The 27860-nt window shown below is 41.4% G+C and overlaps 1 protein-coding gene across 3 annotated transcripts in view; it reads right to left on the bottom strand.

The window, feature by feature from the left end:
• The window catches only part of JPH1 (junctophilin 1), a 61316-nt gene extending 34002 nt beyond the window's left edge, over window positions 1–27314 (bottom strand). For 2 of the 3 annotated variants that reach the window (XM_083451092.1, XM_083451093.1), the window contains exons 1-2: window positions 26711–27287; window positions 19773–20529 (exon numbers count right to left, since the gene is read on the bottom strand). In XM_083451092.1, the coding sequence (XP_083307218.1) occupies window positions 19773–20529; window positions 26711–27089 (1136 nt within the window). In that variant the 5' untranslated portion in view covers window positions 27090–27287. Of the gene's footprint in view, window positions 1–19772; window positions 20530–26710 lie in introns of all 3 variants that reach the window. The other variant, XR_014513886.1, reaches the window with a different exon arrangement.
• Window positions 27315–27860: the final 546 nt, after the last annotated feature.

Genomic DNA, 27860 nt, shown 5'->3' with positions numbered 1-27860 from the left:
GCACATGCGCACACATATACATACATGACACATTGGCAGTTAATGTAAAAGTATTCTCTATTTTACATTTTATCATTCATTTCAAAAACACAAATGGAACACATTGTTCATCTAGATTCATGTTCTCTGCCATGGGAGTATTGTTAACGGATTGTAACAATGAATTATATAACTGAAATAAATAGATACTATCAAAATGCCTTCCCCAAACCAGATTATTAAATAAATAATCTCCCCGGCCATGGTCTCCTCCTGCATTTTTGCAGTTGGTATAATGAAGCCTGGAGAAAATGTGAAAATACATTTACAGTTTATAAAGGGGCGTGTGTGTGTGTGTTTGCGCGCGCACACACACACACCTAGATGTACATTCATGCTTGATGAGCAACATAATTATACAAGACACTGCACAACAAGGCATATTTGAAATCACTTTAATTACCCAGCAGCTTGATAATTTTGGTGTAATTGCAGAACAGCTTGCAAAGTTGCATTTAGATTTATTTAATTTTAAAACAGCTGTATATTAAAAAGAAAAGATGGTGCAGTATGTAAGCAACTTCTAAGATTTTGTTTAAACCCCTCATTAGCCTCGTTAACATGCAAAAAAACCCCCAAATTATTTCAAAATTAAATTGATAAGCACTCTTGCACCATCTTTAAGCTTCAAATATTTATGAGGGATATAAATTGTTTTCCTGATGGCTGGCAAACATTTAAATTCACCCAGCATGATGAGACTGTGGTTTATCAAAGAGCCTACATAAGCAACCCTCTGTACTGACCTAATTCACAGTGTATCAACTACAGCTCAGTGAATGTAGCATATGCTTTGCACATCACAGGTCCCAGGGCCAGTCCATCACACCTCCAATTAATGTAACAGGTGATGGGAAAACACCTGCCACAGATTCTGGACAGACACTGCCAGTCAGAAGAGACAATAATGGGCAAGGGAAGTAAGGCATGGCAGCTTCCTATGTAGTTGCATATACAACAACACTGCACTAACTATACAACCAACCACAGCTCAGCACAAAAGAGCAACCCACATAGCATCACAAAAAAAGATTATCCGATTTAAGACTATGTTCATGAGACTTAAGGCTTGCCATTTGATTAATGGCAATGGAAAAGCATTTGAAGTTGTTTTTGGATAGCAAAATGGCAGTTGCCCCAAGGCAACTGTTCCAGATCAAAACCTATGCTGATCTGAAACAATGGATTCATATTCGGAGCAGAGGACCACGGCTGAGGAACTGATCACATAAACGTCTGTAGCAGAAGTCCTACTGAAATTCACAACACAGTCTGTATGAATGCAGGCCAGATTCTAGCATGGTGCTACGCTTCAATTAACATAGCCCAAATGTCACAGCTGAGCTCCGGCTAAAATAATTTAAACTCTCTAGGCAATAAGCTTACAGAATCTTCAACTATGGTATTTTTCTCTCAGCAAGCCTGATCTTGGAGGCAACCCTTCTAGATATTGCCTAGCTAAATATTTGTTTTTTTTCATCTGATGATTCCTCTGGATACTGAAAATGCTCAATATGTATTACAGAGAAAGCAGAATTACTTTAAAATCCAGCTCTGACATTTGGGATATATTAAATCTAGCTTAGTGCCATGCTAGAACTAAGTCTGCATTTACACTGATGGTATTGTGTGCTAGTCACGTAAATCGCAGAGCTCACTGTACGCATCAGTTGTCTTAAGAGGTATTCACAGCACTTACATAAGCAATGTATTGAACATTGTGAAGCGGTAGAGAATAAAAATCCTGCTTATCAGTATGATGTCCACAATTCATTTCAAAAATACTTTATTTGTAGGTCAAAATAGAAATAGAAAAACTTGTCAAGGATTGGAAGATATAGCTTGTTAAGGTATCTTTTGGGGAAGAGATGGAGCGGAATAAATTCACTTCACTTGTAAAGTTGAGATTCTTCACATCCGTACATCAGTTAATGTCTGTTTCTGAGCCACTAAAAACATTCTCCATCTCTGTCCTCCTCAATAATCTATTGTGCATAGTCTTATAAGCAGTGATTATTTCTCTGTCAGAAACCTGCTGGTTTGTGCTAAACAATGGTTTGGCTCAGTGCTACATGTGAATTGTCAGTTTATCTGAACCTTTAACCATAGTTAAACTTAAAGAAGCTAGTTTCATAACCCATGGTTTGAAGCTGGCTTGTTTCAAACAAATCATAGCTAAGATTAAACAGTTTGTCCAAGCTGTATCAATAAGGTCTGCATAAATAAAAATGGAAGTGAACTCCTCATGGCTGCACTGGACAAGCATGAGAGGAAGGAGAATGCAGATCCATTGCTTGCAGAGGCTTGTTCCTGTCATGGTAAACCATGGCTGATCATGATGTATAAATGCAGCTAGAAACACCATGACCACAGCATTACTCACAAGAATGTGTGCATTTAGCAGGTATGGGGATCCTGTGGCCCTCTAGATGTTGTTGGACTTCAACTCTCATCAGCCCCAGTCATGGTCAGGGATGGTGGAAACATCAAATAGATGTTTTGCTGCCATATTATAATAACTTAAGGTAACAATCCTATAGATAGCTCTGTGTTGCAAGCTGACCTCAAGAGCAGATGCTAAAGCAGTTGTGGAGAACCTTTAGCTTGTGGTGCTGATTAGGTGTCAGCCCTAGGTGTTTGACCCACTAGGCAGTTTTGTGAGACCCAAACCCATCTTTCTCATACCTGATATCAAACAACGTCAAGCGTGGGAAAGTTCAAGCCGCAGTCACTAAGGAAGACCCGGAAGTATTTCTAATTCTTCAAGCTGCAAATGCTGTGGCTTGAACTTAATCACTTGACATCATGTGAAGCCCAGCTTAAAAAAGAGCCATTCATTAGCATTCTTTGGGTATAGTCCCAAAAAAATAATAATTCCCCACATTCTGCCAGCTTGCCAACAAGAATATCATGGGTGACCTTGTCAAAAGCCTTGCTAAAATCAAGATATAATACATCTCCTTGACCAGGCTAATTAACTTTATCAAAACGCTAAGTGCCTTTTATTTGTAATCCCAGCATCTTCACCCTGCAAAACTAACAATCAAAAGGTATACTACTGACTGCTTAACAGTGTGTTCTAGATTGAGTGATCAGCAGTTACCTTGATTCTCTTACCTGCAGCCTTATGAAGATGGGGAAACATTTGCTTCCCTCCAGTCTTGTGGCACTTCACCTATTCTCCAAGAATTTTCATAAATGTTAGATCTGGGGCTCATTCACACTTACCTTTTGCCTCACCCTTTCTAGGCACAGATCCATGCTTTCCTGGTATGTGCAGAGCACTTTCAAGCTTTTTTTTGCTCCAGTGCTTTCCCCACAAAACTCTGTTATTTACTGCTGAATCAAAGCAAATGACAGTCTGCAGAAAATACAATTATTTGTTTGTTCTGATTCACTGTTAAAGAACATGTTTTGTGGTGAAAGTGCTGGGGCAAACCAACCAACCAACCAACCAATTTTTGGACGCAGACTAGGAAAGCACAGATCTGTGCCTAGAAAATGCATGGCAAAAGTGGCTGAGCCCAGAATAGCTGAAATCACACCTGCCAGTTTCTTTACTAGCTCTGCCATTTTGCATTTTTTAATTGTTGTAACCCACCCTGGGACCTAATGGTAAAAGGTAGGTAAGCAATCAAAATACTAACAACAATAATTCCATTCCAAGGTTTCATCATCCAAGAAATTATGAAGCATATTTGTATGTTTAGGGCACAATTAATTTCAACCCACACATGAGTGCATTAATCTCATGGTCCTGTCTTAGTCACTTGGCTTTAGAGAAATAGGGAAAAGAATGACCAGTCCTAGATTGTTGTGATGGTGAAACACAGTGAAGTGTATTGTACACATGAATATTGTATATTGTGTATTTTATTTGTGCATTTTTGTACTATTCTTTTCTGTAGAAAAGATCTCCAGGATAGCTAACAATAATAATAATAGAACAAAAATTAAGAACCAAGCAAAAATAAATAAATAAATAAATGCAAATGCTATATATTATACATATATATGCCTGTGCCTTAAACATAGCAGCAAGTTTCAAATCATCAGCACTCCACAGCATGTATGATAACCTTTAGGCTCCTGATTATACGTCAAGGAGAGAGACAGCATAGAAGAAAAACAAAACAAACACCAGAAGCAACACAATGGAATTTGGCATAATCAGTGATTTACCTTGAGAACCTTATGACTAAAAACCACCCTATTACAATTTAAAATATAAACAAATTATTAAGCATTGGAACTGACCACCTTGGGGAATAGGAGGAGAAAGAAGTTACTCTGGCCTAACCTCTTGCATTAAATAGAACATTCACGCAAATCAGATGGGGTAGTGGAATGAACTCTGACACTAAACAGCAATCTGAAACAAAAACATTCTTAATGTTAACAGAACAAAGGAGGCCTTACAGAAGCTCTGTCACTGATTTCATTGGAAGCTGCTGGCTAGACAACAAGATTCCTGGGAATGAAGTAAGGGCATCAGATTACTGCCATCACTGACTTGCTTTGTGTTATAGCAGTGTGCACTATGGATATTAGAACAGAGTGTATTCTGATTTAGCTGGTACTGGCAGCCATACAGTTGAGATATGTAACAATCCAGTTCTGCCAGATTTTCAGGATAAATATATAAGGTAAACCTGAGACAGAATCATACAATTGTAGGGATGGAAGGGACCCCAAATGCCATCTAGTACAGCCCCTGCAGGGCAGGAATACTAACATTTAGTTAGAAGTTAGAATATAGACTATAAATGTTTTACACCCAACCCAGAAACACAGTTGGATGATAAATGTACATGAGGCATAAGTAAGTCAGCTGGTGATAGCAGCAGAAAGATGGGTTACTTGTTTGGAGGTTCTAGCAGGGGAGTGCAGCTATCGTATACCCTTGACCGAAGAACAGTACTCTCCTATCTGGGATGGTCGTCCTCTTCCACCGAGCACACAGCTTTGGGAGGGATGCACATGGAGCCTAGCCAGCCGGATCAGCCGAATCAACCCTGGCGATCGATGGGGTGACAGATGTCGCAGCCAGGTCGCCCTCACATCCAGATGGGTTACTGTATCAGTTGCCAGTGGGCTATATTCCTGCTGAATGCTGATAAGTGAATTTCATTCATTTCCTTATTTAGACAGACTTCTCTGCTGACCCACCAGAGAGCAGCAATGTACACATAAGCTGTTCCATTTGTGGGAGGCGTATGAACTCCTTAGCTTGTAGCTAAGCATTTGATATTTCAGTACCAGAAGACAGAAACCCTTCCAATGGCATACCAATGGACTGAAGATGTACAGGGTACCTTGGGTTAAGTACTTAATTCATTCCGGATGTCCATTCTTCAGTTTCAGTTTCTTCTGAAACTGTTCTTAACCTGAAACACCACTTTAGCTAATGGGGCCTCCTGCCACCGCAGCACGATTTCTGTTCTCATCCTGAAGCAAAGTTCTTAACCCGAGGTACTATTTATGGGTTAGTGGAGTCTGTAACCTGAAGGATATGTAACCCGAGGCACCACTGTATTGGTTTTGTCAGTTAAAAGGGGGGGGGGTAGAAGCACCTCTGGACACAGGTGGTGGAGATTACAGAACAAATACACCATTTATTCCTGAACATCTGCATCACAGATAGCCAGGGTGGTGTCATCCAGATGCTGCTGCACTCCAAATCTCATCTGCCATAGCCAGCAAGACCAATGGCCAGGGGTGATGGGAGTTCCATACAGTAATACCTGGAGGATGCCACATTGGCTACTCCTTTGGGATGGGAAACCTGAGGTCTTCTTCCCTATAATTGCCTTACTTCAATATATTGAAAGTTTATTGAGAGTTTACGGTAGTTGGGAAATTTCTTTACGGGGGTTGGGGTGAGAAACAGATGAAATAGAGGGATGTTTATCATTGCTTTCAAAAAATAAAATGTTAAACATAAATACCTAGTATATACAAATATCTAGTTAATTCTTTTGCAGAGTTTTGCAAAGCCTTTTATTGCAGTCATGTAATAATTAACCTTATTTGCAGTTTGTGCAGGAACCAGAAGGAAAATTAAACTCACCATCAAAATAAGAGTCCAGCTGTATTTATTAAGGGAGTTTCTAAGGTTGTCACTGGTGCAAATGTATGTTCACAGAAGCCTGAGAGCTTTGCTGTCTTCACTTTTCAAACACACACACCTTGCTTTGTTTGCCATACATGTGCTCACTGCAGCCACAGAAACTTTACCAAAGAGGGGATTGGAAGGGGATAAATGCCAGGAAGATACCGGTATATCTCATTGCACAATAGTTAAACAATGTTTCTGTGTGAGAATGGCTTTAATTAGCAGGAAGTTTGATAGGTTTTGAGTGATATTCAGCTAAAACATTCTCAGATTAGCAAATATGTTGTGTTTAGTGGATTTACTTTCAATATGGCTAACACTGGAGATCACCCAGTGTTCTTTTGTATGACCACATGTGTTCATCTTTTATTTTAATTAGCATGGGAATTAAACACTCCTTACTTGGAATTTTAGGCTGCTATTTCTAGAATTATCAGTATCCCATTAAACAGCTATTTGCTTTGATTCTGCTGTATGCTAATCCAGAGTTCACTTTTTCTAACATGATCTTTTTTGTGATAAAGCACGATGGTGCTCTTAATGCATCTGTCAAACAAGTAACAACCTATTGCTGTTTGTATTTCATCCACACTGGAGTGCTGTCTAATCCCATTGAATCAATGCAGCTATCAGCATAGCAAAAGTGGAAATCAGTAATAATAATAATAATAATAATGCACACACATATTCTGATTGCACAGTGTAATTATGGTAATATGTTATTTTATACAGGATGCTTCCATAACTACATTGACTATTACTGGCCCATGTCTTAAAAGCGCTGTGTAAATCGGCAGGATGGAGGTGCCAATTGTTAAGGATGAGTTTGCATAATAAATGTGTTTGCCTTCTGTAGCTGTTTCACTGGCTATTTTCATATTTTCAGCTGTGAACAACAACAACAACAACAACTACAACAACATCATCATTTGTGGTACTTATGAGGCAAATTGGCTTCCTATAAGATAAACCATGGGTAGGCAAACTAAGGCCTGGGGGCTGGATCTGGCCCAATCACCTTCTAAATCTGGCCCGTGGATGGTCCGGGAATCAGCATGTTTTTATATGAGTAGAATGTGTACTTTTATTTAAAATGCATCTCTGAGTTATTTGTGGGGCATAGGAATCTGTTCATTTCCCTCCCTCCCCCCCCCAAAAAAATATATAGTCCAGCCCCCCACAAGGTCTGAGGGACAGTGGACCAGCCCCCTGCTGAAAAAGTTTGCTGACCCCTGAGATAAACAAACAAACTTGGAACTTTGCAACTATGTAAATATAGTCAAAGTTCCAAGTTTGTTTGTTTATCTCATGGGAAGCCAATTAAAGACACTGGGTCTTTAATAAGCAGCCTTCAAGACCATTTATGCAACAAGAAAAAGAAAATTGTGCTCCTATGTTTTTATGTACATTATTTACGTATTAAGTACTGCAAATTGCTGTAACAGTCACTTGCTTTCTTAGTTAAATTTATCACCCATTTCTTAAGTTCGAAAATGTAGTTAGTGGCAAGTGGCAAGTACCATCTACCATACGGAGAGCAGGAGTGTATCTTTTGATCAGTGCACAAAACAGATTAGGGATTTCATTTATTTATTTAAGGTAGATCACTCAAAAAGGTTTACAAAAGATTATTACAACAAGTATTGATTCTGTTGAACTATGTCTCACATCACTGTCCACCAGTTTCTCTGGCTAAGCTGATGGAGGTGCTTTCTGGATTGGTGTTGAAAATTTCCAGTATGACTATTATGGAGAAACTCACCATCCATAATCAAGACCACCACTTCCAGGATGACTCAAGACTTCATAGCTGTCATGACATATTCTTGATCTGTGTTTTTTTCCCCTACCAGGCAAGAAGATGATGGTTTGGTTTTTTTAAAATGTCATGGTTGGATCACTTCTTGTTCAAGTTTGGGTCTATAGTAACTATTCTACTCTGCAGGGCTGGAAGACATTGAAGAGATTTTTTGTTGGTAAGGCTTATTAAGCGCCTGTCAGATCCCTAGTCACTATGTGAATTGCAAGGATGACCCTCATAGTTGACATGATCATTCCTAAGCATCCTTTTCCGCTGAGAATAGTCCATCTGGCTCCTTCTGAGCTGAGGAAAATACAGGAAGTTGACAGACTGCTAGAGTGGAAGTGACGAAAGTCTTGTGGAGAGTCTGTCTGCACAAATAAGAGCTCATTACAGAGTCTATGCTGCAGCAATGAGTGGTGAAGAATAAAATTTCCTCTGCTAACATTCTTACAATATTGTCCAGTGAACTTTTTAAAAGTGGTTGGGGTGTTTTTAATTATGACCCAGTGGGACAGGGAGGGGGGACTTGTGGCCCTCTAGATGTTGTTTGGTTCTCATCAGCTTCAAGCCGATTAACCAGCTAGTCAGGGATAATAGGAGTTTTAGTCCAAGAACAGCTAGAGGATCGCAGGCTTCCTATCTCTGAAGTAGGTGATGTGATGGAAGCTTTGGTAGCATGTTGTACATGTTAGCATGACACTTTGATTACGAAATCCACATTATATGAATAGCATATGCTGTGCATTTCCTTTGTTATGTAGATGTACTTGTTGTGCTCTTTGGGTAATGAAGTTGCCCCCCCCCCGAAAATAAAAAAGTTAATGATCAGCTCTTTATTACTCTGGTGATGCAGCTCCTTTCTACTCCAGTGGTGCCCTAGTTTCCAGGAGATCATAGATTCTACTCATCTCTGAATATAATGACATTCATATCATAACCAAAACAATACTGTAGTCCCCAGAAAACACCCCATTATAAATGTGGTGGAACAATAAAGCCTAGTGACCTCTGGACAGCCAATATTCAAATAGTGAAAATGTCACCTTGAACACCGAATTTAAAACAGACATATCCCTTTGTTTAACAATTTTGACCCCCTTAATGAGAAAGAATTCAAACCAGCCAAAGAGACTGATCAATGCGCTGAGCATTGTACTCACTCATATCCCTTTGACTTTAACAGGATTCTGAATGAAATAGACAGTTTGTCAAAGCTTAAAATGAGGGTTGGAATTTAAAATAAAAACTTACAAAAGAAGGAAGAGGAATGTGGGCCTGAGTTGCACAGCTACAAAATATCTAGCAAGCAGTCAGTTTTATTTATGAAAATGTGCACTTCAACCAGCAAATTCCTAGACTTCTATAATGTGAACATGTTTTCTGTTTTTGTTTGTTCTGCTGTTGCAGCTCAAATCAATCTAATTTTGTCCTGACATATGCATGACCAACTTCCACAGAAATCAATGGAAACTGCACAAATATACTTGAGGGCACAGCAGTCTCTCACAGTCCTGTAACACAGTGGTTTAGTTCTGGATGGCAAATGGAAGAGGTGGAAGGAATAAATAGCAGTAAATATCCAAATAGCTAAGCTCTCTCAGTCAAAAGTGTGAGCTTACCATTCCCTCCCCCCCACCCTGTTATCAACAGTACCTTCTGTTTTCAATATCTTTATATACAATTTTGGAGATGAGATTAATCAGCCGTTTTCACTTACATTAAAGGAACCAGGGCAGTACAAAGTCAATGACCTGATTCTGTAAACTCTATGAACTGAGATGTGACTGAAAAGTCAGACTAAAAATAAAACAAAAGGTGCTTGCACTTTACATCGCATTTCTGTTTTATTCAGAAACTCTATTGCTTAGGCTTATGGTACCAATGTATTATTCTCCATTAAGTATGCCACTGTTATTCCTGTTGAAGAAAAGGGAACTAATTTTACCCAAGGTCAGCCAGTTCGACTGTAACTGTTCTAGGACTGGAATGAAATTCTACCATTTTTCCACTGGATCTTACTGGCAAACAGGCAGCAATCAATAGAACCACAAATTCAGTTCAATTATACAGCATGCAGCTCAATCAAATGAGTTTACACTGGTTAAGTACATGACCCTACCTGGTCTGAGCTACTCATGTACTTGTTATAGCAGATTCGGCTATTGCAATGCTATCTACCTAGGGCTGCCTTTAAAGGCCAGTTAGAAATTGCAGTTGGTACAAAATGCAGCTACTAGGATACATCAATTGCACTGGTTGTCAAACAGTTTTCTGACTCATTCAATATGTCCATATTAAAATAAACAAGCAGTAGTTAAAGGAATTCTAGCTCAGCTTTTAGGGGATATTACACCTAAAAGTAAGTTACAACAAATCAATAAAATAAAGCATTTGCTCTCAGTCCCACCAATCAAAGTGGGTAAACTTTGGCATTTTCATATCTTACAAGCATGTGCTCAAAGGTTCTATCAGCTTGGTACAAAAGCAAGCGAACTTATATTAATACCATCGGCATCAGCTGAATCCTATTCCTAAACACAAAATTCATATTGCATCTATAATAAGTAAAGCATTTTAAAGATTTGCTAGGCACTAGTCTTACAAGTGCCCAGTTTAGTTCTTGCGTAAAGTGAGACTCGTAGCGTCAGCTTAATCCAGAGTGGAAAGTTGTCTGCCCTGCACATAATTCCACACGGTTGGCAGGGTTGGTTGCTAATGTTTATTGGTGACTGAATCTCAAGTAGAATGCTCGTTACAAATCTAAGTTCACAAACAGAAATTTGTTATCAAGCAACACCATTTTAAATCTTGCTAGCTCTTTAAAATTAACAAACTATCCTGAAATTGAGGGAACAGATGATTTTTCTTAAGACTTGGGTGCACTGTTGCCAAAACCTGCAATATAGTTACATGGCAGCTAGGAAGTAGAGGTACGTCTGCTACTATGACTACAGCTTGTTATAATCTGCAAGTGGCTTAGAAATCAGGTGTGCCAAAATGCAGGTAGATCAGCAGTTAAATTGCCCAGTCCTTTTTACAAACCTCCTTCAAACAATCAGCGTCAATGCTATTGCCCAAGGCAACTGAAAATACAGTTTTTGATACGTCTGCAATTTTAGCACACCACATTTGAGAATGGAGGGCCAAATAATTGCAGGCACTTCATTTCAATGGCTCCACTCCTACCTGAATGATAGTTTCCAGATGATGGTGCTGCATGACAGCTGCTCTGCCTGATGGCATTAATGCTGCGAGGTTCAGCAGGTTTCCACCTTGGCTCCCCTGCTGTTTAACAGCTACATAAAACCACTGGGAGAGGTCGTTTGGGGATTTGAAGTTCCATCAGTATGCTGATGATATTTAGCTCTATTTCTCATTTACATCAAATTCAAGTGAGGAAGATGTTCTGAACAGGTGTCTAAGTCAGTAAAGTTCTGAAAGAGGGCCAACAAACTGAAGCTCACTCCACACAAGACTGATGTATAGTTGGCTGGTAATGGAGTTGACCAGAAAATCGGAGTTCAGGTCCATAACTTTGATTCTGCTTTGCAGCTGACATTCCGAGCATTGGAACCAGTTTGGGCTCATACGTTAACTGCAACTGCTAACGTAATTAACTGAAACATGTAGAAATGAGTACATTTTGTCTGTTCTGACTAACAGCTTGCTTTCAAGAAGAAAGTATAAGGTTGCACTAATACAAGGATTACCACTAGCACAACATAAATTCCTGTACCGCCCCCAAATCTATTTTGGAGGGTTGAAGGAACCCCCAGAACAGATTTAAGGGACATACGTAGGAGGAGATAGGGAGATGTTTCAATTGTGCAAGAAGAAAGCCTTGCGCTGATGCAATGATCTACTTAACACCACATTGAATACAACCCATTTGTTTTAATTATGAGAACCACAAATGGGCAATAGTGGAGAGGCAGAAGCCTTTCAGTTTTTGTTGAACTCCTACCCCCAACAACCCCAGTCAGAACTGCCAATTTTAGGGGATGAGGGGATTCATTTGGAAGCTCACAATTTAGACACACCTGGTCTAAGACATGTACATTTGACAGATGTCTTGCTTCAATATGCACCTGCTGTGCTAGAGGACTGACTCATGGTGCTCCCACCCTATCTGATTACTTGGCTCCATGTGTCATGGACTGGCTAGAGTGGTGCTGGCAGGTACTAGTTGGAGAACCCCAAATGGAAGAAGGCTCAGAGCCAGGGGATTGGGGGTGGGATGACAATGAGTGGTCAGAGGGAGCAGACTGGGAGGAGCTGTTGGAAGCTGAAAAGGTAACGGGGTTTATTGAGCAGGAAGACTCTGTGGCAGAAAGCAGTCAAGAATCAGAGACAGAAGAGTAGGCTTGAGAGGAGGGGGCCCAAGAGGCAGAGAAGAGTCAGGCTGGTGAAGAAGTCAGGCTGTTTCCTGCAGTGACCAGCTCCCCTCCCCCCCGGTCTACTAGAACCCAAAGAGGTATGAAGAGGGTGGAGCAAAGACAAGCAAGATGGAGGAGTCTCAGATTGCTTGGGAAGGAACCAGGGGTAGAGTCTTAAAGAGCACTGGGAAGCAAGAGCTACTGGGCAGAGTTGCTGTGCTCACTAGACCTGGCCTCCTGAGCTGTTTGTTTTTTTGACTAAAGAGTTAACAACTGACACCATGTGAGTTATTACTGACCTCATCCTGGCTCCTGTCGTTGACACCATGCCTGATGACTTTCAGTATTCAGTAAAAAAAGTATTTGTTTCCTCAGGGATTTTGTTTGGCCTTTAAGGGGTTTTAAATGTCTCAAGCATTATATTGCTTTAAACCATTGTTACTGGTTTTAAAATATGTTAGTTGCCTTAGGAATTTTATATTAAAAGCTGTGTAGGGGGATGCTTAAAATAAATATGGCTTGATTCAAACCCATTTTCTTTTCATTTTAGCCAACCATCATGGTTAAGGGCTAAATGCATTTGTTCAGATTTCACTAATCTGGTGCATCAGCATGTGCCCGCTGGGGCTGATGGGTGTTGTAGTCTAAAACATCTGCAGGGCACCAGGTTACCAAAGGCTGAACTAGTTATTAATTGCCTAATATAGGATCTGTACAAAAGTGAAGGACCAAGGCCTCTTTTCTAAAAATGAAAAAAGTTGGCAAACTTACATTTATTTACTTACAAAACTATTTCCATACCCCCTTCACTCCAGACAATACCAACATAATTTACAACCAAAACAATATATGAAATATTGTTATATAACAAACCATCAAACACATCCATAAAAACATGCTAGTAAAATATTAACATTGGGGAGCTAAAACTGGCACTAATGCCTAATCACCAAAGGGAGATCATTCCATAAAGAAGGAGGGAGGGAGCAGTAGTACGGTAAGTAGGGTGTGCCTCAAGAGGAGACCTCAGCAGGTAGCAAGAGAGGATGGTTTCTGTGGCTCTGCAAGTTCCAAGCTAAAAGGAATTGCTAAGCAGTGAGTGCTCACTGGAAGGACAGATCGTGAAGCTGAGGCTCCAATACTTTGGCCACCTCATGAGAAGAGAAGACTCCCTGGAAAAGACCCTGATGTTGGGAAAGATGGAGGGCACAAGAAGAAGGGGACGACAGAGGATGAGATGGTTGGACAGTGTTCTCGAAGCTACAAACATGAGTCTGACCAAACTGCAGGAGGCAGTGGAAGACAGAAGTGCCTGGCGTGCTCTGGTCCATGGGGTCACGAAGAGTCGGACACGACTAAACAACAACAACAACAAGCAAGGTCCAAGGGTAGCTCCAAGCTTCCCCTCCTAGGTGGATTTCAACAATAATGAATTCAGCCGGTAGTGTTTCAGCTGCTGAAATCTCATAATCCCCCTAATTGTAGTATTCAACAGGAGACTAGTTCAGCCCTTCAATCTTCTCTCCTTCACAAAGAGAAAAACACCAGCTCTCTGAGCCTTGCTCTCCAGGGGTCAGTTATGTTTGGGGCAAACTAGCACCAGCACTCCTACTGAGTGAGAAGGCTCTAGCTGACAAGGAGACAGAAGTGGCCTAGTCATATTTCTGCTCATTACTTTATACAGTGGTACCTCGGGTTAAGTACTTAATTCATTCCGGAGGTCCGCTCTTAACCTGAAACTGTTCTTAACCTGAAGCACCACTTAAGCTAATGGGGCCTGCTGCCGCCACCGCGCCGCCGGAGCACAATTTCTGTTCTTATCCTGAAGCAAAGTTCTTAACCTGAAGCACTATTTCTGGGTTAGCGGAGTCTGTAACCTGAAGCGTATGTAACCTGAAGCGTATGTAACCCAAGGTACCACTGTACCTACTACAGTTACATTAAAACACAAAAGTGCAACTCTATCCAACATGCAAATGAGTGTAATGTGCTGGGTTCAGACAATATGTTTTCTCTGCACTTTCTGCTTCCACTGCCTGGTGGGGTATTTTTCTCTTTCTCCAGCCTTACAGGTACGTGCCACCACAGAGGATTTTTTTAATGATAGCCAGTGTCCATGGTTTACTACCTCTGAAATAAAAAGTGCACATTTATTTAAAATCTTAGATGTTAAAGAGCCATAAAACATGCAGAAATTATATATATATAAATTAAGGAATACTAATATACTAACCATAATTTAGGGTATTTTTATCCTGCTCTAAGGATATTTAAGAGTAAAAAAAAAGAGATGTTTTAAAAATACCTTTCTGGACAGAAGTACTGAATACTACATGAATATGTACAGGTTATGATCTCCCAAGAAACCCTAAAACAACTCTCCTTTTGATGCTTCATCCTTAAGTCATTAATACTGATTTACAACTGATTGCTACTGCTAACAACAGCAAAACAGTATATTGCACAAAAAGGGGACAAACAAAGATCCCACTACCTTAACTGATTGCTAAAGGAAAACTTGGCGAACTATTTTAATGATAAAAATTACATATAAAAGAAATGCAATACTTAATTATCAAGAGAGGTGGGGCTTGTTTTTACATTTCTGGAATGGCAAAATAAATGACGATTCCCCCCCTCCTTTTAACTCATTCACGGTATTATAGAGTTTTGTTTTGCTGTCTCTCTCCCTTCTTCATATGCCATTTCCTTTCCTCCCTCTCTCCCCACCCCTTTTTGGCATGAGAAGCAAGGATGCAAACATCCTTGTATAATGGTGTTTGCTACATATTGTCACAAAACATAATAGCAATTTATAATAAAACTAAACACCTTCTTAAAATGCCTGTTGGAAGAAGAAAGTCTTAGTCATGCACCTGAAGTTCAGCAGAGAGGGTGCCTGTCTCCCCTCAGCTGGAAGAGAGTTCTATAGCTTGCGCCCACTACACTGAATAGACAGCTTCTTGCAGTTATGAGTCATGTATCTGAGCCATGGGGGACTGCTAACCAAGATCCCTCCTCCCCCCAAAAAATCAGTGATCAGACCAGGATATAAGGGATCAGGTGATCCTTAATATATCCTGTTTTTACCACTAAATATTTCATCCTGGTTCACTTTTTACATATACTAATTGTCTTAGCTATAAGGTAAAAAGTAAAGGTAAAGGACGCCTGGATGGTTAAGTCCAGTCAAAGGTGACTATGGGGTGCGGCGCTCATCTCGCTTCAGTCTGAGGGAGCCAGCGTTTGTCCACAGACAGCTTTCCAGGTCATGTGGAAGCGTGACTAAATCACTTCTGGTGCAACAGGACACCGTGACGAGTGCCAGAGCACACGGAAACGCTGTTTACCTTCCCGCTGAAGTGGCACCTATTTATCTACTTGAACTGGTATGCTTTTTTTTTTTTTTAACTGCTAGGATGGCAGATGCCCTGACAGAGCAATGGGAGGTCACCCCATTGCACAGATTCCGAAGCGCCAACATTCTGATCGGCAAGCCCACGAGGCTCAGTGGTTTGGACGTGGGCGGTGCTGTGGTCTCCCTTAGCTATATGGTAGCAAGATCTACATCAACTTGCTGCAGGGTCTCGAAGTTACAGATATTATATATTCTCTGTGCAAAAATATTATATACTAGCTGATTAGAATCTACTGCCACGTAAGTTGTAAACTGATGACTTCACATGTCATGTTCATGGGGCAAATCTGCACACTATATCTTATAGATGTACACCTAAGATATTTTTACGTTTCTACCTAATTATGTTCTGTGTGAACAAGGCAAACACTTGCTATATAAGTGCAGTTGTCAGAGACCTGTGACTGGCTGCAGCTTCCTGTTGAGTGTTCACTCTGTGGCAATCTTGGACTTCTGCTTAATATGTGAGCTGGCACCAAGACCTAACAGAGCAGTAAGAATCTTTGCACTGCCACAAGACTGTGAACACACAGCTCACATATCCCCAACTGCAAAGAACTGGGCGTCTTTCTCCGTCATTAATGTCACTCCATCTCCTGGTCTCTGTGTGAGCAAGAACTGTTATTGCAAGGCTAGAATATCCATGCCGATGACAGTTACAGAAATAAAAATAATTATTGCATAAAACACCCTTCATCCTCCACTGTTACCCCTAGTGAATTGGGTTCAGAATGTCTTCTGTCTGGCTGTACTCTACACCTGCCTGCATATGCAATACTCCAATCAGTGAAAGATTTTTATTTTTTTAATCCTGTTAAACCCCAGTATTTAATTTCATATTGTAGTCATGTTTCAAACTTACTTGGACTTTACAGGGCCAAGATGCCCAGTAAAGTTATTTTTACCAGCTTGTGTAATATGCCTATCACTGTAATACTCAGCAAATACGTAATGAAGGAGACAAGAGCTGAAAGTATACACGTTTACATTCCAAAATCTGCAAAGCCATAATGCAAGGCCTGCAAACCTTTTATCCTCCTTGACCATTGGCAAGGGCTGAGGAGTGTTCCTACACAGAGCATTTGAAGGGCGCCATACTGGTAACCCCTGAACTAATGCATATTCATAGGCTATGGAAAAGTGCCCTAGTATTACTTTTTTAATGAAGCAATTGATTACTTCTTATCTTCCTATTACTAAGATTATTACTCTTACTAACACCTTCACCCACTTGCCCCTTTACCCAGTCAGAAACAAACTCTCCCCATGCTGCTTTTCCAGACATAATAGAAAAGTGACAGATATAAAAGCAGCTTCCAAATCTTTTCTTCCACAAGCAATTTCAAGCAAAACAACAGCTAGATATGAAAGGGTTAATCAGACCCCTGCCATTCCTTTGGCCAAACTCTCAGCATACAGCTTTTTAAAACACACACACAGACACCTGTCAAAAACTAGACACAGTGCAACATCTAGTTTGGCCCTCAGTTCAACTTTTCAATAGTCATCTTTAATCATTCTGTTTCAAGTCAACCCATTATTAGCACTAAAGAAGCTGTCTCACACCAGAGGTATGGAATACATTCAAGGATTGCTGCTCCACTGAATACTGCTTCTGCATATCTAGTGTTTTCAAAAGTAAGTCCATAGGGGGACCTTTTATGTCTTTGGGAAGAAGAAACCATCACTCAGTGATAGAGCACATGCTTTGCATACAGAAGTCCACAGTTCCAACTCCTGACCTATCCACTTGAAAGAGATGCATTTGTGGCAGGACTAGCATAGACTAACTGAGACCCAGGAGTGTGGATGTGAGTCAAAGCAGACAGCAGTGGTCTAAATGAATCAATGACCTGATTCAGGACATATAAAACTAATAATGGTTGCATTTGTACACAGAACTAAGATGTAAAAACATGATTTATTAAGCCATACTGTGCCCGCAGCCACACTTTGCTCTTCCCTTCCATGAGCAGGTAAACAAACCTTGCAGAGGGTAGCTTAGTGTAACTTCCAAACCCAGGACTGTGGTTTGCTTTGCCCTAAAAAAACCCATGATTGCTAAGTCTACAACAAACCATGACTTCAAGCTGGCTAGTGATCATAGTTACCACACGTCGGGTTCTGATGCAACCGCAAGCTAGCCTCTTTGTGATTTATTTATCACGAAGGGAGGAGTGAAGTGGGACTGCTCAGGCTACATGGGACAGCACTGAATTCATCCACAGCGCAGCTTGATAAACCACACATTAGTGTTACTTGCAAATGTTGCCTTCATCACAAATCCTTGGTGACAAAAATTTAAAAAACTTTCAACAAAAACTGAATTCCTCTTTTAAAAAATGCAAACTTTACAAAGGCAAATGGAACAACAAGCCATTTTTCAAATTATACATTACTAAGAGAAAACTAAAAAGGTGGTTTGAGCTGTTAATCTGAAGTCTAATAAGATGGTTCCTTGAACACATTTTAGACTAAGCTATTGATGCAACACTTTGCTAGCTGATAATGCTTGCCAAGTTCTTCCTTACTTCTTTAGGGAATCAAGTACCAACATTCCTTGGAGGGCAAATTGCATAATCGTGTACATTTCCTTTCAAGGTGCAGACTTTTAAACCAGAGTTCTATATACACTTGCTTGTTAAGATTTGTTAAAAATTGCTTTTCATCACATTATTCAAATATGAACCTTCTGCCTAGCTCTTACTTTTAAAAAAAAACCCAAACCCATTGCTGCATGTACAGTGAATGTACCACTTAAGATTTATTACCTACAAGCAGGATGATTTACTCTAAATGTCAGGGGTCAATTGTACAAGGTCATTTTTTAAAATAGTGCAATACAAATACATCCTTTCAAATTCAGTTATAGAATATTTTCTTGCTAAGACTGCAATGCAAGTACTCCATAATATTCCCCACCATATAATTTCACATAATATTATGAATATATGTTTTGGATAGTGCAATCCGTATCATTTTCCAGCAATCTATCCTTATCATTCTTGCAAAACGGGTTTTCCTAGAACTCATCAATTCCACGTTCCTAACCAAAGAATTAATTTACAATTGAGAGTACTGTTAGAGCTTTGTAGGATTATGGTTTGAAATGTTTATTTTCCATTAATAGGTTCTACAATCATGGACATATTGTCTTACATAAGGGAATTTGAAAGAGAGAAAAGAATTGGAAAGCTATTGGAAAATGAAATAAATAAATAAAACCAGCAGGTGGCAGCTGCAACTAGCGAGAAGCATGAATTGACCCTCAAAAACAATTTGTATCGTAATAAATACTCGGGAAGCTTTGTATTAATTTGTACACCAATACATTTCTTTTTCATTTTGTATTCCACTATTCAGCATTAATGCTTCCAAAGCAGCTGCTTACAAAATAAAAGATTAAAAACCAGTACAATGTTGCATTTATAGAATACTCATGTAACAAATCAATATGGCTTTCAAGAGATACTTTTGTCAGGTCACATCTATGGCAAACACCTACGTCCCACATACTTCCTGAAACAGCGAAGCAAACCAATCCAAATGTCAAACCAATTCCCCACTACTTTTGTCATGATGGGGTCTCCTTCAGAAGTTATGGGCTTTGCCTATATGGAGAATCCTTAGAGGATGCTATGGTATCTGATCAAGATGAGATACACTTTGCATTCATAGGTGATCACAGGCCAAGTAGCTAGAAATATTTCCAAGAATATTTGAGAATCATTGGATGGGGAATGCACATATGGTTCCTAACTGGATCTCTCCACTCAAGACACCCTAAAATAAATGCTTATAATGCCACAACAATCTAGTTCAAGCCAATAAGCCTGTTTCATTCCAGTGCCTCCTCCTAACTGTGGAACCGAGTTATCTTCCGAGGGTCACACTATGCAATTCCACTGTAAAAAATGTAATTGAAACTTGCACCATTTTGGCCAATATGAATATTAGCTAACAAAATGTTTCTGGTTTGTGTCACTGGAGCAAGGAATAAAATGCTTTGAAATGACTTACCTTGAGGTTGCAATTTCCACTTTAGTTCTTGCCATGGCAGATGCCCGCTGGGCACCCTCGAGGGCACGCTCCACCTTTTCTTTAGTTTTTGTGTTTCTTATGGGTATAAGCTGCTTCCTTATTCCACGGACCAAAACATTGTTTTTATACTTTCCCTCTTCCTTGGTGCCATCTGGAAACATGGTACATCCATATCCATGCCTCTTATTATTTAGCCACTCCCCTTCGTATTTCATACCATTTGAGCGCTCACTTATACCGAATCCGCTGCGCTTGTCATTCTTCCATTCGCCCATGTACGTTTCTGTTGTGGTGGCATCAACGTGGTCTTCCGCTGGGCAGTAATCACAATCCCCATCTCCAAAACTAATGGTAGAATTGGCATCGCTAGAGCTAATCCTACTTATAGCAGCATCGCTCCTGACAGAGCTGCGTTTGCTAGAAATCGACGATTTTGATTCAGATTTTCTAAGTTTTATACTACCGAGAAGGGATCCTCTTCTGAATAAGCCTCCTTTCTTCTTACCACCAATTCCTTCCAGATCACTGTGAAAATTCAACACAAACCCTCCTCTTGTTCCAGCAGGGCTGTCCAAAGTAATATCATGTAGAATAGTGCCATTGCTCTGCTCACTACGCAGTGACGCTAGAGATGTCCGGAGGGGAGAACGGATCACAGTTGCCATGCCATAGGGGACACTTTGCCGCATGCCATAGCCATGCCTCATCCCTCCTGTCCACTGTCCCTGGTATGTACCTTTCCAAAGAAATAAGAAGAAACAAGGAAAATGAATAAACATCTAACGATTTTAGTTTGTCAGCAGTGCTGGAAATTCATCTTGCGTATTTTCATCACTATATAAGCACAGCCTGAAAAGGCTTCTCCCCGCCCCTCCAGTGATTTAAATAGAAAATAACAAAAAGCCTGAACAAATTAGGAATTGATCCATGATCTATATATATCATATACAATGCTTCAAATGCTTATTCTAATGTGACATGGAATCTGCTGATCAAAGTATTTAAAATTATTTCCTATGTGATAAGCACAAAGACAAACCCGAGATAATTCAACTGGTTGGACATTCATTTCAGCATGCCCACCAGAAGATAGTATTCACTTTGTTTTGTCCCCAGTCTGGAACCCTGGGATGGTTTTACCTTGAGTCTACTGGTAGCATCACAGGCTGAACTCTATCGTATAGCGAGGCCTACCAGTTTTCCTGTTCCTGATGAGACATGCCACCAGGTTAGAAATCCACAGGCTACCCTAAATTATCTCACTGGATGTTGGCAAATGATAATGAGGTATCAAATTTATCATAATTGCATCCATTGGGAATGACTCATGTACAAAGGCACCCTTCATAGAACTCAGTGAATGTTGGTCGCAATGTATATGAGCCATTAACTTGTTATGCCCTCACAACAACCCTATTTGGCTATGGGACCACAGCAATAAGCCTTTGCCTGCTGCTTTTTACTGTCAAAGAGCAGGGGCTTATCTCTCATCTTAGCACTGCAGTACTAAGTTCTAAGATCAGAGATAACAGATCTCCACACCTAACACATGGCTTGCCCCAAAGAGCCTCACAGGCCAAATTTGGAGGCCTGGCAGGCCTAATTTGAACCATGGGCCACAGGATCTCCATTGCTGTTAACAGCATCATGGTGTAACGTAAGTAAGTAATTACGTTTACTCAGTGAGCTTCATGTCTGAAGCTTCATTCCCAAGGCCATTGAGTAAGCTTCTTGCAATGCTTTTAAATTCAACTACAGTAATTTAAAGCACTGGGATTTAAGTTAGTTGCAACTAACTAACATGTTCTATTGCCTTCAATGATATGTGGAAGACAATGCTGAACTTGTTCACTCGGGTCCATCGATTTTAAAAGAGATTTACTCTCATGTGAGCATGCATACAATTGCAGCCTTACTCATCCCAAACTTTCGATAATTTGGGGATAACATGTATTGTTGGACACTTCCTTGGAGCAATGAAGCCTCTCTGCCTGTGATTTTGCGTGGTCATACAATTAGCTTATGCATATCTTGACGTACATTTTTTACATATGGTTTCCTATTTCATTTTCTGTTGACAGTGCTGATTTATCATTCCCATTTTTTTAAAACAATCAATCAATGCAACAAAATTTATCAAAAAAGTTTCAGCCTGGATTTAAAATGTTTTTGCTATACATTTTTGTATTTCATTTCTTTAAGTTATTACTTAATATACAGCATGCTCTAGGATTACAGCACACATATTTTATTGCATATCTTAGGTGCAGAAAAAAATAAAATTTGTGTCACCTGAAAAGTATTTTAAGAAACATTCCAGTACCCAGATCTGAACACTCCTGGCCAATTATGAATCATACTCAAAGCAGACACACTGAAATAACTAACAATGCAAATAAGTCAATTGTTTTCAATATCCATACCTTAGTTGTATACAACCCATAGTTTAAAGATTATAATATATATAGTGTATAAAATATATGAACTACAAATATTAAAACAAGCAAGATGCAGATTAGGGTTCTCTTTTGTTTAAAACAATGTCAACAAACTACAAAAACCGATTTGAAATAAACATTTGATGTTTTAGCAAATGTATTCCTTTGGAATAAAATATTTATCTTTCATAGTTAATATTTACTTTTTATTCTCACATATTGTTCTTCCAACAGCTGAGAAAAAGCGGCCACCCACAAACATGACAGAAAGGCATGTTTGGTACTTCTTATTAATGACGTCTAACACACGAACCTTAGATTTTAAAGCACACAACATCCCACCCCCCAGATCACTATACAATCCAGCCTTGCAAATAAAATTGCATGGCCAGTTGGATGAGAATTAGGAATTGGTCTTTTGACAAAAGAACTCTGACGCTGCAGTCCTGCACTGAGAAAACCTTACTTCCAAACTAACTTCCAAGTAAACCTGCACAGAGGACTGTGCCGAACATTTTCCATTAAAAATGTTGCTAGTCTCTATTTAACACAAAGGATATGCTAAAGCACCACTCAGATTTATGCTCTAAATCTAGAGATGTCTGCCAGAAAATTGAGGTTTTGTCTTGCAATGTTAAAATAAAAAGTCATATTTTGAAGCTGGCAATATATGGACTTTTGTTCTTCTACCACCAGCCAAGAGCTAACTCATTCTCTCTAAGTGATGATGAAAACAACCCACACTGGCCAGGTAGGCTAGCTGCATGTGGGAAATGATGTAGAGCAGGGAAATGATGGGCAAGAGCCATATGCCCTTCCCCTGCCTCAGTGGCCACTTTCCTGCTCAAGAAACAGCTTTTTCTTTTCTTTTTTGAAGAAGTTCTGGGGAATGTTGTGTGCGTTAATATGCAATATGCAGTTCACTTCTTTGCTGAATTACGTAAGTCCCACTGTGTGCCAATAAACATGCAGAGAACAGGGCAGTTAGGCCACTGTGGTGTAGTTGTAATCTGGTGAACCGGGTTTGCTTCCCCGCTCCTCCACATGCAGCTGCTGAGTGACCTTGGGCCAGTCACACTTCTTTGAAGTCTCGCAGCCCCACTCAGTGTTTCTTGTGGGGGAGGAAGGGAAAGGAGAATGTTAGCCACTTTGAGACTCCTTCGGGTAGAGATAAAGCGGGATATCAAATCCAAACTCTTCTCTTCTTCTAATACCCTAACTTAGTGGTTCTCAAAGGGTGTGGCAGGAGAGGCTAGCAAATGTGGCAGGAAGATTCAAGGACAATCAAAGAAACATTTGAACATTTCAGTGTAGTGTAGCATAGTATCAAAATAATTATTTTTATTTGTGGAATATGGATAGATAGGTAATTTTTCAAAATGAGAGCATCAAGTGATACATTTGTATACATACTTAAGGTACATGTGTAAGAGGCTTGTTTATAAATATATTTTGGGAATTGTTCATGTTCTTCTGTAGCTAGCTGCATTGTTTTATACTTTCTGGATGTTCCCTGATCATGCTATAAAGCAGTTGTGTTCTAAATCAAGCACTGCTAAGAGTTATTTTCTTTTGTTTTCCAGTGTATTTTTTATCAATCAAAAATGGTGTGGCATGAGGAAATTTTTATTCTGAAACTGTGGCTCATAAAAATAAGTTTCAGAACTGCTGATCTAGCTATACTTCCCTGGAAGCAAGTTCTGTTGAAATCAATGGCAAATTCTATCCAAATGAAGGGCAATTGGATTAGGATATTAAAACACAGACTTTTTTGTGTTGCCGACCACATTTTGCAGAGTAATGTACCACAGCAAACTTCCTACATACTAGTTATGCAGCATTAATTGCTAACACAAGCAAGATAAATATGCCCAAGTTTTATTTACTTTAAATATTATTATCCTGCCTCTCCCATAGCTTGAGGTGGTTGTGTGATTAATGTATGCAGTGCACTGAAATTTAAAATAGATTGATCCAATTATGCATTTGGGCTGGAATAAATCAAAAGCAGCTCAACAGCTTTAGATGAGTTTTGCAATTGTAAATGGCAAGGATCCAGCCTATTTTTGTTTTTTGTACAGTGCTCAATATGACACAAGTACAGTATGTCAGGGAAACAATTTATCTGGACAAGATGTACTCTTAACTGACCTAAACGAACTCCTGTTTCATGCTCCCTGTTATGCTCACTTTGCTGCCAGAAGAAATTAGGAACTTTCCCCCCTAGATGCAAGGCTAGTTCACATTTCAGATATCGATGGTAAAATATGCTGTAAGTGCTTTCAGAACAATAACCATCTTCACTGCTCTCAAAATATGACTATTCGGCCTTGTCAAACTCATCAGTTATGGCTGGTGCACCAACTTCTTTTGATACAGATGCCCTGCTCACAGTTTGCTTCCGTACCCTGGTAAACTTTCAGTTGGACTACTAAAACATGTTGCACATGGGGCTACCTTTGCAGATTTATTGGGAACTTCAGAATTCAGCTGCTAGGCTGCTGACTGTAAACATCTATAGTGATCACATCCCACCAGTAGTTAAAAATCTACACAAGCTGCCAGCCTATTGCCATGTACAATTTGAAGTCCTGGTTACCACCTATGAATCCCTAAATGCCATGGGAACATGGTCTTGTTCCACACAAATATGACTATGCCCTCTATCCTTCATCTGAGGACCTTCTGCCCACTACCCAAGATTAACGGGATGGCAATTGCAGAGAGGAGCCTTTTGGTTTTTGCACCCTGCCTATGGCATGCACTCTCCTGGTGAGCTTGCCTGGCCCCAAGCTACTCCTGTTTGTCATTTCATCACAGTTCTGTTTTGTTTTGGGTTTTATTTGTTTTACAGCAGCTTTTTATTTGATCCTTGCTTTTGTTGAGATTTAATTATTGATTGAACACCCCAGAAGAAATAAGGGAGGGTGGCCTAGAAAAGATACCGTAACTAGTTTGATGCCACTCTGTGGTACCAGCGCTATCTTGACGCAGCTTCTGTTTAAACCAGAATGAGGTTTACCCAGTAGCAGGCTCAGGAGCATGGTGTCAAGGGCTAACACGCTACTGTGTGAATTGGCCATCAGGCACAGAAGAACAAACTGCAAAAAGGTTCTACATTCCAGAAAGGTAAAATATGGGAAGTAGTTCTATCAGCTGGTAAAGAAAAGTAACAATCCTAAAAAACAGTACCGTAACATTTAATCCCTCCCTTGTAAAAGTTAATTTTAAATACCCCATGCATCTGCCTCCTCCAAGAATCCCAAGAACTGTAGTTTGTTCAGACTATTGGAAATTGTAGCACTGTGATTGGTAAACTACAGTTTCCAGGATTCTTTTTTGGGGTGTGTGAGCGTGTGTGCTTTAAACGTGTGGTATACATGCAGCCTCAAACTCATGATGTTGAGCAAGCTAAAAACTGTGTTCAGGGTTTTCAGGAGAGACCTAAGCAACTGTATTGCTCGAAAATGCTGAGGTGGGAAAAGGATGCCTGAAGGCAACCTAGGCAACCATCTAAATTTAAGTCAGGCAGCCCATACTCAGTTCATCCCACAACACCTACTGCAATTATGTGCCCAAGCAGATAACAGGGTGCTTACTCAAAAACGATTTAATGCATATTAGATCCCCCTTAGCAACTTAACATACTGTCACAGCAATCAGAGTGGCAGAAAGGGTGGACTTTCCTCACTCTTTTAATGTCAGCTTATAGGAGAACTGAAGGGAGGATCTAATTCAATTTGGAAATTCCAGAGGAATATCTGTGGTTAGCATGCTGCGGCCAAAACAACAAAGAGCCTTATGGCAGCTTAAAGGCTAACCAATATATTGTGGCATAGGCTTTGGTGGACAACAGCCCACACTCGGATGTATCTGATGAACTGAACTGTGCGATTGTAGGCAAAAAAAGAAAGGGGGGGGGCATTATCTCTTGTCTGCGCTGCAAACCGCCTGTGCAAGACAAGCCGTACAAATGTGCTAATACTCCCTTATCGGCGCCTGTTTCATTCCCAGAAGGCGGAAGATCAACAGCAGCAGCAGGGTGTCAGCCGCCTCTCACTTTTTGCATGAAGCTACAAAGGGCCATCGGCTTCGCGGCGGTTGCCACCTATGCACGGTGGTGGGGTCGATACTTTTTACAGAGAAAACGGGACTCTGAGCAATCCTCGCGGTGAGGAAGGCGAAACTTTTGCAGGCTCTCTTCCTCCTCGTTTGCTCCTCGAACCTAGAGCGCCGCGCGTTTCCTTCCGCAAGCGGGACGCTTCAAAGAATGCACCTGCTACCCGCGTTTGTCAAACCATAAGATCGGAAAAATAAAAAGTGAAAGAGAGCGCGAGCGCACCAACTCGGGAAGCTGCCGAGCGCAGCGCTGCGCTCCGGCGACCGGGGATTGGACACGCGCACGTGTGGAAGCCGGGGCGCGCCATCTCCGCGCGCCCCCTGGCGGCCGCTGCTCGCCCGCCCGCCTCTCGCACTCACCTCCGTCGCCGTAGGTCTCGACGCCGTAGCCGTCCTGCAGCCCGTTGCTCCAGGTGCCCTCGTAGCGGGCCGGGGTGGTGAGGCTCTGGCGCACGCCGTAGCGGCCCTTGAAGCCGTGCGACCACTCGCCGCGGTACATCCACTTGCCCTTCGTCTCCACGCCCAAGCCGTGGCGCTTGCCCTGCGCCCAGTAGCCGTGGTAGGTGTTGCCGCTGGGCCAGGTGTAGGTGCCCACCACCTCGAAGCCGTGCGCCCACGAGCCCGCGTACTCGCCCTGCCCCTTGGGCCCGGTGCAGATGCCGTGCCCGTGGGCCTTGCCCTCCTCCCAGCCGCCGCAGTAGGTGCCGCCATCGTCGAAGTCGAACCTGCCGCCCGTCATTCAGGGGGAGCGGGGCGCGCCCGGGCCGAGCTCGGCTCCTCCGCCGCTGCTGCTGCTGTTCTCGGGGCGCTGCGCTGCGTCCCCTGCCGAGGCTCCCGCGACAAATGCCAGCGCTCCGTCCCAGGCAGCGCTCCTCGGCTCGGCGCTGGCGCCCGCCCTCAGCCGCGCTCCTCCCCTCCGCCGTCCCCTCCTGCCCCACCCAAGCCCGGCCGCCGGCCGGCTCCTGCCCCGGGAGAGGGAAAAAGGCGGGAAGGGGAGGGGGCGAGGCGGGGCAGGTGCCTCAGGCGAGCGAGGCCGGCGCGCAGTTTCCGGAACTCTTGAAGCGGGGGAAAGGAGGTTAAAAAAAACCCCGGTGCGCGCGTGAGGCGGATCCCGCTTGAGGGGGAAAGGGGTGTTGCCGGCGCCTCAGCACAGGGAAAGGTGTGAGGGAGCGACCAGGAGACCATGGGGGGGGGGGGGAGCCATAATACCATACGTTTGAACCACATTTAAAGCACATAACACGCCCCCCCCGCCCAATCCTGCAAAGGAAGCTGTAGCTTTGTGAGGTAAACTAGTAGTTCCCAGGATTCTCTGGAGGCGAGGAGACAGGTGCTTTCAATGTATGGTGGATGCGCATCCTGTGTGGGCTAGGAAGATGCACTTGTGGAAAGTGTTGAACAAGTGTTCAGCACTTAAAAAAACAACAACCTGTGGGTTCGACCCCATAGCTGCTTTGCAATGCCGGGCATGACTCTGTTTGGACTCAGAGCATATCAAGTGCAGTAATAA

The sequence above is a fragment of the Podarcis tiliguerta genome, assembly GCF_965153285.1.
Source record: "Podarcis tiliguerta genome assembly, chromosome: 7".
Taxonomy (NCBI): Eukaryota; Metazoa; Chordata; class Lepidosauria; order Squamata; family Lacertidae; genus Podarcis; species Podarcis tiliguerta.
Note: the sequence above shows the minus strand (reverse complement) of the source record. Positions and strands in the feature narration are given on the sequence as shown.